This window comes from Stenella coeruleoalba, assembly GCF_951394435.1.
Source record: "Stenella coeruleoalba genome assembly, chromosome: 3".
NCBI lineage: Eukaryota > Metazoa > Chordata > Mammalia > Artiodactyla > Delphinidae > Stenella > Stenella coeruleoalba.
This window is the reverse complement of record NC_137148.1, coordinates 38,371,677-38,387,530: the sequence shown is the minus strand read 5'-3', so window position 1 is coordinate 38,387,530 and position 15,854 is coordinate 38,371,677. Positions and strand designations below refer to the sequence as shown.

General features: G+C 34.5%; 1 protein-coding gene across 1 annotated transcript in view; it reads right to left on the bottom strand.

Annotated features, from left to right (window-relative positions):
• Positions 1-15,854, bottom strand: part of PARP8 (poly(ADP-ribose) polymerase family member 8) — a 181,593-nt gene that overhangs the window by 71,543 nt on the left and 94,196 nt on the right. The window contains exons 4-8 of the mRNA XM_079915680.1: positions 14,300-14,337; positions 7,540-7,629; positions 6,901-6,971; positions 5,333-5,410; positions 3,740-3,834 (exon numbers count right to left, since the gene is read on the bottom strand). Of these exons, the coding sequence (XP_079771806.1) occupies positions 3,740-3,834; positions 5,333-5,410; positions 6,901-6,971; positions 7,540-7,629; positions 14,300-14,337 (372 nt within the window). The remainder of the gene's footprint in view (positions 1-3,739; positions 3,835-5,332; positions 5,411-6,900; positions 6,972-7,539; positions 7,630-14,299; positions 14,338-15,854) is intronic.

Below are 15,854 nucleotides of genomic sequence, written 5' to 3'. Positions count from 1 at the left end.
ATAAATTAATTAATTAATTAAAAAAAAAAAAGAGATAGGGAAATACAATCCTGCCACCTGCCAGAAGAAGAGAACCAGAGATTTGTTAAGTAGTCCTACTGGCCCACTACTAATGGAAATCCAGAGAAATTAAAGTGGTCTACCCTGATTTATGTGGCTTTTTCTTTCCTTTTCTTTCTCTCTCTCTCTCTCTCTCTCTCTCTCTCTCTCTCGCTCTCGCTCTCGCTCTCGCTCTCGCTCTCTCGCTCTCTCTCTCGCTCTCTCTCTCTCTCTCTCTCTCTCACTCTCGCTCTCTCGCTCTCTCTCTCTCTCTCTCTCTCTCTCTCTCTCTCTTTTCCATGAGATATATGTTTGGGTGGTGAGCCTGAATACAGTGGTATAGCTTCCTCAAACCTTAAAAAAATCCTCTGCATGCCCTGTCCTCCAATACATCAACTCCAAAATTACAATCATCCAACCACAAAAAGATCAAAATGAATAGTCAAAATCTTGCAATCTTCCAACCTACTTTAACATTAGCCACAATACAAAGATTAGAATATTACTCAGCTGCCTTCAGTTCTTTAAATGGATGATGGATGATCATAAAGCAAAGGATATTTTATTTGGGGTGAAAGTTTGAAACATCATCAGCAAATTATCAGAATCATTTCATTCCCAACCAAATGAGAATTTTGTGATTTGTAATTCCCTGCTTTCTAAAAATATTAATCTCAAATTGTTTTCAATAGCACTGATCATTTTTTAAATGAATACATGACTATAGGAGTAAACTTATAATAAAAACGTAAAATAACCTCATTTTGTTGCATGATTCAAGATGAGACACATGCAGACTGATCAGGGGGTTAACCATGCCCCCCCAGAGACCTAACTCACTTCCTGCACAAGAGCCTGTGAATCAGAATTGTCATCAATGTTTCCAAGTACGGTTCAACCCAGCCAGAAGGCTGCTTTTGAATGATTTGGCCACGTAAAGCTAAAATTACCTACTTAAGTAATAAATTTATCATCGGTCACTTTTTCTATAGCCTCCCTCAACCTACTAAAAGAGAGTTTTGCCTCAATTGAGGCAATCTCTGTTATTTTCTTCTCTTAAAGAGAACTTAGATGTGGTTAGCTGCCTTTCTCATTAGATGTCACATTAAAAAAAATGACAGCAAATAGCATATTATGCATATTGAGGTACTTTTGCTCTTCAAACTCCATTAAGTTCTTATGAAACTCAATTAAGTAATAGAACAGCTAATTAGAACAGTCTGTTTTCAATAGACTTAAAACTTTGCAAAGAAGGTGACTCAAGATCTTAGGCCTAACTACTCCTTTCTCCCATATGTCCAAGCCACAGTATTTGAGACCAGACAGTAAATTCATTCTTATTTATTTTAAGTAAATCACACTAGTCCTGCTGTGATTTCCCTTTATATCATGAGGCCTCTGGGAGGTTATTTATTCTGGAAACATCCTCTGTAGTTAGAGGAAATCTAGAGCAGGCGAGAACATGGCTTGCATTCATTGAGAGTTAAATTGGACCAAAACTTGTAAGTGAAAGAGGCAAGGGGAAAATAATCAAAACCGTTTATGACTTTAGATACTTCACTTGAATGAAATTCCAGATATTTATCTAATTTCAACAGCCCATAAATTATCAATATTTTATTAATAATGGAAGATACTAATAGAAATTATAAGTATTTACCTTATGATAGTAATATAAGAAATTATCAAATGCTTGCTGAAGAAACAAAAATATTCATATATATATACATATATATATGATATGATTGAGGCCTAGATAGCATGGAAATATATGTAAAAAAACTTTATAAAAGCAATCAATGTGTGGTAAAGTCATTCTCTAAACAAAAATACATATTTCAAATGAAAAGCAGCTAAATTCTATGTTGTATTGAATTAATCATATACAGACGTTTTTCTTTCATGGGGGAGAGGGTTAAACTATTGCGATTAAAGTTTTAAGCTTTCAACCAAAGTTTGACTAAAGTTAAAAAAATTAGTCATTGTTTTGGACAGTTTATTTATTTATTTATTTATTTAGGTCGAGCCACACAGCTTGTGGGATCTTAGTTCCCCTACCAGGGATCGAACCCAGGTTCTCGGCAGTGAGAGCACGGAGTCTTAACCACTGGACCGCCAGGGAATCCCTGGACAATTTATTGATAGTCCCTGTTGCCTTCTTCATTTATTCATTCTATAATACTTATGGAATCTCCATATTCCTTATCCTGGAGCCAGAGCATAGATCAATTGTGAAATGATCACAGCTAATCCGCCAAAACTTTGGAAATTGCAAAGATTTGCTTTTCCAAGTATAATCCCAATCACCCTCACTCAGTTGTAGCCTAATATCCCTCCATAAGCAGGAGGGAGAGGGTCCGGGTGTACGATCCCGGCTTATTTAGGCCACAGGTGGTTGTGAGTTTCTGCAGGTAAAATGAAACAGTTAGCAATTATAAATTACAGCTGTGTTATACTCCCTTAAGTATTCGTTTGCTCTCTCAAAATCTGCATATGTTCACTGAAAAGAATATAACCAGATAATACGAACATTTTTCACAGACGTTCCACTGAAAACAGTCAAGAAGCCCCCAGCTTATATTTCATATGTGCCCTGTGCTAGGCTAAGTACTGGAGTACAAGCAGGATTGAAAACCAAACCAACACAAAATAAAGGCAAATAACAAAAAAGTGTGCTGCCCCAGCACTCACAGAATTCAGAGTCTAGAGGGGGAGAAGTAAACCCATAACAACAAGACATGAAGAGACTAATAAATGAGATTAAGAGCCAAATGTGATGGGAGTGCATACGGCAGAATAACCAGTCTGCATCAGAGATTCAAGGAAGGCTCAGAGAAAAGCTGACCTTTAGACTGGGGCTTGAATAAAGAGAGCAACCGGGTTTGAGAGGGAAGCACTGCTTGGGCAAATGGACAAAGTCAAGGGGAAATATAGCACGTTTCGAGAACAGAAACAATCCTGGTTTGGGTGGATGAGGCTGGAACTGAGGTCAGGCTGTGAGAGGAGTCTGGAGACTTGGAGACCACCCTTTAGGAAGATAACAAAAATCTGAAACATCAGATCTGACTCATGGAAGGAAACAAGTATGATGGCAGAAAAGGGTTTTTCTTAAATTAAGGAGAGAAAAGAAAGTCTAAATAGGGATGGTGGGGGTCTTCTGAATGATTAAAGTAATAGAAAATGGCCTGGAAATTTATCACCAAATAATATATTAAGTAACTGCAACAACAAAAAATAATTATCATTCAAACACACATTGCACAAACTTATGTCTTTTTTTCCTTTCTTTTCTTAGGGGCCAGATTACATATCACAATGTGATTTGGATACCAGCGGTTATGCATTATTGACTTTTATTGTTCACACAAATATGTCCTTAATTTATGATAACGACATGGGCTCAGCTGGCCAAATCTGTTACAGGAATTGATTGTGATGCCACTCAAGACTGATATTTTATCAGACTAACTCTCCAAAAATAACTAATTTCTTTAATGAAATCAATGTAATCTTAAACCATGTGTACACACAAAAAAATCATAGCCATAAATATGCCATTTTGTGTAAGTAGAAACATAATAGACTCTCATATACTTTCAAATATAATTAAGCCCAAGGAAATTTCCACTTAACTCCAACAGAAAATTCCAGTGACTTTCCAAATAATTTTAAGTTGTTTTCACCGAAGGTATTTATTTACCTGAGAGAAACTGCATGTGGCCCATATATCTCTCTCACTGCCGACAAATCAGCTTCGAGTTGGGGGTGCTTGTGCAGCTCCCCGTCATAGTTCACCTGATGAAAAGGGATAATTTAGAAATGACTTAGGGTAAAGAGAATCAAAAAAATCGAAATACAAACAATCTCTTGGACAGGTGACCCTGTAATTCTGCCATGGGCATTTTCTCTGTCGCCTTCATGAAAAAAGTATAGACAGTTCAGGGCTTCCCTGGGGTGCAGTGGTTGAGAGTCCGCCTGCCGATGCGGGGGACGCGGGCTCGTGCCCCGGTCCGGGAGGATTCCACGTACCGCGGAGCGGCTGCGCCCGTGGGCCATGGCCGCTGAGCCTGCGCGTCCGGAGCCTGTTACCCCGCAGTGGGAGGGACCGCAGCGGTGAGAGGCCCGCGTACCGCAAAAAAAAAAAAAAAGTATAGACAGTTGAGCAATATATTCACTAAAGTTCTTAGGTTCACATACATCTAGTATAATTTATTATGCTTAAAAAGTAATATTTGCCTACTTTGATACGAAGACAATGCCAATGTTAAAAGGAGTGAAGTGGCAGATAATCTGAAAAACTTCTAGACTGAAAAAAACATTTACTTCCCCCGTAAGAATTAGCAGTGTAAACAAAAATCGAAACTGGAAGAATTATTTTGCAGAATGTTAGAGTGTTATATCGGTTAAAGAATCATTAGGAAAAGTACCCCATTCCTAGTAAGGCATTCTGGAGAGAGGAAATCTAGTTTTATTTATGTCCGTCCATACCTCTACTGCCTTGCATACACTTGATTGACAGATTACTAATTTCTGATTCTGAATGAATAAACTGACTTGCATTCTTCACATAATAATAACTGGCTTTAAAGCATCTCTTTAACATATTACCTTTCCCTTAAACTATCCAAGTTACAAAGCATATTGGATCAAGAAGTTTACAGAAACAGAACAAGACAACTTATATAGCCATATCCTAAAATCAAGTGCTCAGTTTAAAATTTTAACATTATTCTGGAAAAATATAATGAATTCTTTCATATATATGCATATGTGGCTACGCTATTTTCATATATATAAATCATGATGTTTCTTCATAACAATTTTTAAACAAACACTTTAGTATAGAAGGAAAAGGAAGATAATGAATACAAATAATGAGGATGCTCGATAATTAGGGCCCATCAGTTTTTATAAAGGTTAATCACCTTCTATTTAAAACTAACAATTCATGCTTTTATTAGTGTCACCATTTCAAAATATTGACTGAGCACAATATGCTTAATAAATGTAAAAGTTAAAAGCATAATAAGATGCTGTCTGCAAAACATCTGTAATGAAGTTAAGACAACTTCAATGTAAATAAATGATTACAGTCAAATAACTGCAAAAGTAACCTTAATTTCTGAAAATATATAGAAAATGAGCGACAGACAAATTATAGGAATTTCCTTGTTAGTTACAGAACCCTGAACAACACACAGGTCTTTCAGATGACAAGCACAGATTTCCACTAGAACGTGTATGGCTACTGCTGCCTTTGAGAGTGGCTATTCGGAGGAGCTGATGTGCTTACCTGTCCTCCATAATAAAATTCTTCAGAATCATTATCTCCTTCAGAATCTTCTTCCACCGTACTATTTTGTCTTGACTCCTTAAAATAATAGTAAGAAGGCAATTTTAATGGTCAAACTAGTTTTCCTCCTTCTGAAACTAAAGTAACAAGTGGCCATAATAGGTAGGTCTTATGCATACCATATGGATTTTAAATAAAAGAATTGTTGGTGCAGTACAAACCAAAAACAAAAAGGTAGTAAGAGACAATTTTGTGGGTGCATTAAGCTCTATGTACGTTTCACTGGTCTTGAGTTGTACAATTTAATATTTGATGTATATAAAAAGCTACATCAATCAATTACAATTTTGGGTTTGTTCTGATAAAACATCTGAGCAGCTCACACTGATTCAATTTTTTATTAAAAAGTTCCTCAGCGTTATTTATCCCAGACTGTTCTCACTTCCACTGCCAACACCACATAATGGTATGAAAGAAAAGGCACTTTGAATCTAATAATATAAAACTCAAATTATGAAAATAAATACAAATCACATTATGAAGAGAACTTTGTAGAAATAATTTTAGATTTCAGATTTCAAAAGGATATTTAATTAAATATGCTTGAACTTGAAGTTTGAGTTTCTAATTAACTGAACCGTATCTGTTATGTGTCTAAAGTACAAACGACAAAAATTCATCTAAAGTAACTATTCCTATCCCTGACCCTTTTAAAATAATTAAGAGAAAGGTAGCTGCTTTTAGACACAGGAATCTATTAATTCAATGTTTTGTAATTATCCTTAAATTTCTAGATCAAATTTCAAATTACTAAGGCAAACAAAAAACCTAGAAAAGGGAATTTGGGTTTTATAAAATGCAAACAGTTTTTGGTTTTAGCAGCAATAATGCTAAATCAGTGATTCTCAGTTTGGCTACTGAAGAGCACTATGAATGGTACAACACTGAGGGGAAGGCAGGGTTGCATTCAGTGCATAGTTTTAAAACCAAAGAATTGTCGGGTCCCACCACATTCATTTTGCTTGTTTAATGTCCCCGTATTTACTTACAGATTGAAGTAAATTTCTTGAAGGTGAGGAAAGGGGATAAGTTTGTTGTTGTTGTTTTAACACTGGCCAAAAATAAGACTATACCCAAGCTCTGTGCCCCTTTAGCTAGAAAGATCATCTTTTACAGACGAAATTTTAAGGGTCTGATCAAAACTATGTATACCACATACAGTTAATCTAAACATACAGTTTAGAATAACATACGGTTATTCTAAATATGTTACATAAGCGCTCTTCAATCAACTACATTATTTGATGAAAACACAGAGAACAAGTTAGGTTTTGTATGCACTTTATTTAGATTTAAACCAGATGTTCTTTCTATTACTTGAAAGGTAGCTAATTTTAGGCCACCATCTTTCCCATACATAAGTCCCTAAGCCAGGAGCGTGTACTTCATTCACTATATGCAATTTTAACCTAAATAATGATGATATTAACTACAAATACACAGTAAATTTCAAATATATCTATACTGTTTGAAGAAATATAATAAAACATAAAATGTAATTTACATACCTCCCCATTTTCCTTCTGTAATTTGGATTTTATGGATAAGCAACAGTTAATGTCATTTGTCTTTCTTAATTCTGAAAGTTATAATTAAAGAATCATTTTAGTTTTCAGTATACTATTTACCAAATATTTATAAGTTTCAGTATAAAAACACCCCATAGATGATTCTTTCTTTTGCAAGAGAAATTAAGGGATATTTTGAAATTATATTATGTTGGAGAATTATATTACATACAAACTATTCTGATTTTTCATTGCCCATAAAAATGTGCTCAAACTGAAGTGGCCACAGTACAAATTCCTTCAGTTCTCACTATATATTTCATGGGATCTACATTGCCTTCAGTATGTTTTTTAAATATTCAGTTTGTCTGGCAGTATCATTATGAATGAAAATATTTTCACAAAAGCAAATATCTGCATAAGGCATTTAAATGGGACTTTTTAAAAGTACTAATTTATGCATTTTTAAAATTGTTGAAAAACAAATTAATGACTTTAAATAGAAAATCTGTATGGAAAACCAGATTTATAGATGCCAAAGATAAATACTATATGGGTTAAAAGAAACCGAAAAACAAAGCTACCTATAATCAAGAAAATATTAACCTGGAATTTAAGAAAATAGTGTATTCCTATTACCTGTTGCTATTCGATGAAAAATGACTGGAATTGGCTCTGTAGTAACTAATACATCTTCATCATTTTCTGAACTTGACACATATGTATTATCTGCAAAAGAAATATAGACAACTAAAGGCATAGTAACTTGAAAAAGTACAACCTTTATTAAAAAAAATTAAGGTATAGCCACATCGCTTCCAACACTCATAAGGCACACACTACTGTTCTGATTAATCTCAGAAAAAAAATGAAGTGAATTGCAGGTTTATGTGCGAATTAATTGTAAATAGCTTCTTTAAAGATGTTTGCATCTCCTAGACAAATATGGACTTTGGATAGAGACTATCCAAACACATCTCTAACATCCCATGCAGTAATGGATCATTTGGACGCAACTGGTTGCCTCAACTCGTTGAAGAGCATCCTTCCCAATATCGGTATCAAGTATATGGTAATATGACACACGACTGTTATTTTTTTTGCTCATTGATGGTTACAGGGCATCTGTGACACAGCTATTCAACAAATATTTAACCAATTTTTAAATAATGGTCCTATAATACACTCATCAATGATGTATAAAAAATGTAAATATATATATATAAAAAATAAAAGTCTAAAATAGACCTAACCAACAACAGAAGCCTGTATCAATTTCTGCTAGGAGAAATGAGTGTTCAGATGACTTACCGAACACATGATAAAAGATCTTGAGCCCAGTTTTCATAATATTGTGTCAGTACAATGAGAACATGATTTTTAACTGATAGATAGCTAAGTCATTACTTTATTTCCAAAGAAACATCTGTACTGTTTTTAGACCTTGAGTAGTGACAGTGATATGTATTCACAACGTAGTCACAAAAGACTCTCAAAGTCAAAGGCTTTAAGTTATTCAGGAATCTGAGAGGAGATGCGGGTGGATTAGACTTGAAACAAAACAGGTTTGCCCCATTATTTTGATTTGTTCTAATTACAAATTTTGCCTTATTTCCTTTTCAAGTAGCATCTAGGAGGGTGTGAGGATTTTTGTGTTTATCAGGTGAGACCCCGGATTAAGAAACAGATTTAATGTAACTTTTTAATTACTGTCTCATCATATTAGGTGAGCCTTTGACTGCTTATCTGGGGTCAGTAAAGTCATACCTTCAGGTGAGGATCAACAGCTGCTCTGTTAAAACAGAGTTTTTAAATTTCTTAGCCCTCATTCAGAGGGTTCAGTCCATTTTTAAACCTCTTAAACCCTCATTCAGAGCCTTACTGATTCATTGTGCATAGTTTGGTTTTCCCTATGTACAATGGATTCCTTGACGCAAACTTGAGAAGAAAAAGCAATGGAAGCAATGCTGACCACCAACTCGAAGGAAAGATCCAGAAAAATCTGGACAGTGGACTCCATATCATGGAATATCTCAGTGTCATGGAATGAGGAGGATTGTACTAAAGCATCAAGAGGCAAATAAATGAGAACTTTCTGTTTAAGAAAACAGGGAAATGAGTAACTCAATTTAAAGGACCAAATGGCTCACACAAAGTGTTGACACTGGAAGGCAGTGAGGTGTGATTCAAGACAATATAACTCAGTAAATAATTGTTGCATAACACCGAAAGACAGGATTAGGCATTCGACATATCATTTTCTAAGAGATTTTCTACCAGTCTGTAGTTTGATTAGTATTTAAGCATTAGAACACTTTTAATTTCTGCTTTTGGCTTAATTTACCCAAACCAAAATGTTTTCAGTTTGCATGACAGTATCCATTAAATAACCATTATGATACAATAGGCCAGATCACAGAGGTGTATTCAAGTCAAGAACAGAAATGTAAGAGCAGACAAAGCACTTCAAATCTAGACTCTGCTACCAATTAGCTGTTGATCCCTTTAACTCTAAGCCACTGTCTGCTTGGTTATAAAATGAAGAGGTTTGCTGATGATCTTTGAGGAGCGTCCCAGCTGTCTGAATTGATTCTATGTTTTCTTTTGTTGTTGTTTAACTAATTATTTCTAAATCTTCCTCAACCTATTCTGATATCTGTAATAATACGTTGTCTTTGTTTAGACATAGGAAAGTAGGACACAAAAGGATAAAGAATGCATTTAAGGTAACAGAATGAGCCAGTGACAGAACAGAATGCTTTCAAACTCAAATTCCTTCACGGGAAGAGTCTCCCACTTGAGTCTAAGGCTGGCAATTTCTTTTTCTGAAAGCTTCCGGGGACAGTTAGGTTCTTTAATGTGTATGTTTTGTAGAGAACCTGTAGATTCTTGTTAAAGGCTGTTAACAGTATGAATATTTTCTCTTCCCTTCCCTACCAGACTATGCAAGCATTACTGGAACTTCTGTGGACAAGGGAGAGGTGAGTAGAGAGCTACGGAAACGCATCTCTTAAATTACTGCTTTTATTCTATTTCTAATTTAAGCCAGCATTCCATTATTCATTACTATGTAACTTAATAGAAATAATTATAAATAATAACTATACTGGTTTTATAATACAATCTGCATATTTCCCCTACATATGATATTCATGTCAACCACCAAGCCAATCAATTATTATCCCTATTTTAAAGGTGAGGAAACCAAGGCTCAGAAAAATTAATTCACCCAAATTATTTAAGTAACTAAAGTAATTACACATAGCGTAGTAAGTGGTAAAACTGTCTGAATCCAAACATCAATGCTTTGCTATGTTTTTTTATATCAGGATATTGTCACTCAACAATTGCAGTATCTTGTAAAACATGTAAGAGAAATGAGAGAATTCATACCCTCCAGTAGGTAAGCCTCCCAACTAAAGGTGGTAACTGATGAGAAAGAATTCTGCTGGTCACAACAGAGTCAATTATCTGTGATTTGTAATATACTTACCTTTAAAAAACAGAAAATTGTCTACAGTAGAAACTCCACAGGTAAACTAGAAGGCTGCTTTATTTCTTCATTTTATTTGAATAGCCAATATATCTTTAGTATTTCATTTATATACGTTATTATATGTACCTAAAACTGAAGACCCTCTCAATTTTAATTTTCACAAAAACAAACTATGAAATGAGTTCCAATAGATGGCACACGTAACTTAATAGATTAAAACTATAAAATGGCAAATCTGCTAAGGAATAAATAGGATGGCATAATCCTGAATTTGGAGGATTATGCTAATACATGTTCATAGGGCAAAAAAAATTCCATACTGTATTTTCAAACTTAGATGATGAGATAAGCACTGAACCGTATTATCTAGAAAAAGTAGGAAAAAAATCCTAAGGAACATTAGCATCAGAAGGAATTAATAAAAGTACTATCAAGATTACTGCATTTAGAAATTAAAAGCAACATAAAAGAGAGCATTTGTTTGAAATAATTTTTAAAATAGACAAACTTTTTGGAAGAAAAAGCAAGGGGAGAAAAAGACAAGAATAAATATAAAATAACAGAAATGAGAAAGGAGAAATAACCACAGAGATGCAGAAGATTTTTAGACTTACAGACTGAATACTATTAAAAAAACTTTTTGCTGAAAAATTTGGACATTCTTCCAACATAGTGGGCTTTCAAGAAGAACACATGTTAAAAAATGACTAAGAAATAGAAACAAAGAACAGATTCATCAATCATGGCAGAAATATATGACAACTGCTCTAGAACCATCCCTAAAAAGATACCAGGCTCAGGGCTTCCCTGGTGGCGCAGTGGTGGAGCTTCCGCCTGCCGATGCAGGAGACACGGGTTCGTGCCCCGGTCCGGGAAGATCCCACATGCCGCAGAGCAGCTAGGCCCGTGAGCCATGGCCGCTGAGCCTGCGCGTCCGGAGCCTGTGCTCCGCAACGGGAGAGGCCACAACAGTGAGAGGCCCGCGTACGGCAAAAAAAAAAAAAAAAAAAGAAAAAAGATACAGGCTCAGATAGATTTGCTAGCAAGTTCTATCAAATGCCAAAGAACAGTTTAATTCCGTCATCAATTTGAAGTATTTAGTAACAGAGTACATGACAAAATACACGTAGTTCTTATAGAGCAGCCTTAAGATATCTGCTAATATATCTTGTCACCTTCTATTCAAAGGAGAAAACATACACGATACCTCATTAGATGCCAAACAAGAATTCGATAAAGACTTAATACTCATTCTCAAAAAAAAAAAAGCTTAGTAAATGAGAAAAGCAATGATACTTGCTCTTCTGAAAGCGACTAGAAGCAAGCTCACTAATTTTGAGAAAAGGAACAAAGCTGCCAATTTTCCTATCTATTATTAAAAGTCATTCTGGAAGTTCTAGCCAGTGCAAGAGGAGAAAAAAATACAGGTATGAATACTGGAAAGGAAGAGCAAACATATCATTTTTATATAATATTATCTATATAAGAAATCAAGCATATTAACTGAACTCCTAGTACAAATAACTATGGATTAAAATTTAATAATGGGGAAAATATTATCATAGCAGTATTCACTTTGAAGAACGCTCCATAAAAATACTACTACTACTTCTTCCGCAGAAGTGAGAGGAATCAGAACTGAATTATAGACTTGGTTACCACCAAACTACACATCCTTGGGGAATAGTTAACTTCCCTCAGCACACTTCTTCAAGTATAGAATGTCATGATAGCACTTGTTCTTTCTATACACAAACTGGTATTTAGAATCCATTCAATCATGCATAAGAAAATACTTGGCATCAACCAATTCAAAATTCTATCCCCAAATGCACTAATCTCTCTCTCCATCTCTGTGTTTTATTTACACTTCTTTTTTATAAATTAAATTATATTGCCAGTTCACTATGAACTTGTTTCGTGATGTAAACTCAATTTTTAAAAGCACCAATGATAACCAATACTTTATGTTTTAATTTCAATTTTTGTATACTGTAGTTCCAGTGGGGCTCCCGTGTGGCGAGAGAAACCAGAGTAATACTTCTTGACCACAAGAGGGAGCTAAACATTTGGTTCACTTGGTTTATTAAAGGCATCTACCGTATTTCTTGCGCTACAGAATAATTCACTTACTGTCTTCAGGGGGCTTTCATTTGTGGCATTATTTCTATCACCCTGACTTAAATGTCCTGCATCTCTCTTGGCTGACATCTCTAGGAGCTGCCTCAGATGAGAAGCATAATAATCATAATATTTACAATAAATAGTGGGGCTTTTATTTTCCTAATATATTTAAGCAAAATTCAGCATCAAAAACATACTATATCATAATAAGGGAGAGGGCTGATTGCAAAACCAGCTAAGAAATTTTTTTTCTTTACACATCTCATGTCTTGGTTCTTCCAATAATATCTGCCTAGAATACTTTTTATACTATTAAAAATAGGCATATTTTTAATAATGAATAACTCTCCTTGTAAAATTGCACCATAGTTTTATAGAATGTTATGCTTAAAACATATGGAGATCATAGCAAAACAACTGTAAGGGAACTTATGATATGTGAAAATTATTTTAAAATGTAACATTTGATCTTACAAAAAGGTTAAATGCATAATGCAAATTGCCACTGGAAATACTTTGCTTAAAGGCTAAAAAAATATATTACAATATCCTCATACCACATTATTAACTAATTATTTTTTAAAAAATACTCAAAGTATACGTAATCAAAGTTACTTATAGCAATCTACTCATTTTATACAGAAAATTATGATCCCAGTCATGCACAGTAAGTGAATAAAATGGCTAGATTTGAATAGGAATTGGAATTGTGATTTCAATTTATGACCCTGAGAGATCAGAACAGTTAGTGTGGTAACCATCAGATTTTATTAAGTAAGAATGCTGGAGTAAAAAATATATATATGAAACATAGGCAGTTAAAATTTGCTAATCTTTGCCACAGAATATGATAAAAAAATAGATTCTTGCATTATACTTTTTTCTTTGGGGTAAACTAATCAAGTCATATTTGATCTACACTAAGTCTACAGTGCTCGTGCTCTTACTCAAGATAAAATTACAGACATCATGAGTGAGAAAAACACTAAAGATAAAGTCCAAATTATCATGACTTAAATACTGGCATACACATCCTGGGCTCTGGTGAGATTACAGTGAGTCTAGAAAGTAAGACTGAACATGGCCTAGAAGAAAGATACTGGTTTGATCAATAGAAAAATAGATCTGTAGTGACCTTATATTCAGTTTTCTATGGACAAATGTGTGTGGATCTAGTAATCTATTTCAGGACACACGGTGAGGACAGCTGTGCATATGCAAGAAGCCTAGTACAGTCTAGCAGGATGGTCCACGGGCTCTGGACTATTGGGTTCAAATTGCAGTTCTTCCTCTTACTAGTAGTGTCATCATTCATCTGTAAAATGAGGATATTACAGTAACAACCTCAGAGAGTTGTTGTGAGATGTGTTCAACTGTATATAAATTTAGAGAAATTAAGAAAGGCCTATTATTTTCAAATATTACTATTATTTTTAGCTACTATTTTAGCTGTTACTCCTACCCATTATTTTTAGAGTATGAAAGCCAACAACTAAACCAGTTTATTCATTTTAATTGTAATGAGGTAAATATACAGGATGAAGCTATCATATTGACTCAAGGAAAGTAGTTTCACGGGAGAACTATTTTGATTCTGTACTGTGTCTCAGGGTGAGACATGTAACTCACAGGCAATCAACAGAATTCTTTTATATTGTCTTTCCCTGCCAACCCTTCACCCCTAGATATATTTATATACATTTTACATCTCCAGAAGAAAAAACTATTCAAAGAATCATGGCATGAATATTTGTAATAAAAAGAAAAAGAAAAACATACCTGGGTAATCTTCAGATACATGTACTGAATAGGATACACTGTTAAAACAGGAAAAAAAAAAGAGAGAGAGAGAAAAGAAAGGCTCAAGTTACTGCTAAGGCAAACATGCTTTTACACAATGACAACCAACCCCATTACTTTATATAGATAAAATATAGATACCAAAATGGATTAGAAAACGTCTTTGATATTTGACACAGGAAACTTACAGATTTTTAAGATATATGACATAGTAATATATATCTTTTGTGATACTTTTTTTAGTATAGCTAGGTCTTTTATCTCAGCAATGCCTAACATTCAGTAATTTATGATCATGTGCATTGTCTGCTCAGGTTTTATCAAATCATCTTTTCTTACCAGAAGAGAAGTATTTCTCCTGTTTAGTATGGCACTCAAGAATTTAAACATTTATAAATTTAAACATTTATTTTTAATATTGCTTCCTCACAATATGCTGTGCTTTTGAAACACTTCCTTTTCTTCAAAGAACTAACAAAATTATGACAGTGTAACTAATAGCTATTCATCAGCCGATCTTTCATCATTACTATATATAATAAATAAACTACCTCCTGTTCTCAGAAGGATTGAGTTGTTTCAAAAATCATTTTTAACAACTCCTTTTTCAGTTAACTCCACTGTCTCTATGTACCTATCTCATAGGACATATGGGGATTTGTCATACTTTGTTTACTCTCCTCTCTGTGTCAAGTAGATTGCAAGTCTCCTGAGGTTACGGTCCATGTCTATTTGTATTTTCAGCACAATTACCTATGGTAAACACATGAGCATGACACACAGCACATATTCAATATTAGCTTTTTGGATGGGTCAGTGGAGCTGCCACCTGTCACAGAGAAGTCAAACTTGAGTTCGAGTTCAGCCAAAGTAACTGCCCGTTAAGACCAAAAAAATACCAATTCTCTTTGAAGAAACGTACAGAATACAGAGCCTATGTAACGTATCATTCACAAAGTGAAAACAGTCCAAATTACTTGACATGAACCAACAGGAACCTTGAACCAACATTCGAGAGAAAATTTAACCCAAGTGTTGGGATTAGCCCTCAATGATGTTAAAACAGTTAATAAGTATGGTTAAGGATGTAAAGGAAAATCCAATCTCAAGAAGAAACAAACAAAGACATCATCAGGGTCTTGTGGGACACTAGCAAAACAGCAAATATTTTATATAATTAGAGTTTTAGAAGGTGAAAAGAGAGAGAATAATGCAGGGGAAAACAAGCTGAAAATCTCCTAATTTGGGTGAACGACATAGATGTATAGATTGAAGAAGCTCAGAAAATCCCAAACGGGATAAGTGCAAAGAAAATTAATTCTAGGTACACATAGTCAAACTGCTGAAAACCAAATATAAAGAAAAAAAATTTAAAGAAGAGAAAAAAATGGCACATTACATATAGGGAAACAAGAATCAGTGTTCAGTTTTCATAAGAAACTATGGAGGACACAGGACAGTTGAACAGTAAAGAGCTGGGGCGGGAGGGGACCAGGGGGGTAAACAAACAACTATGAAACCAGAATTCTTTATC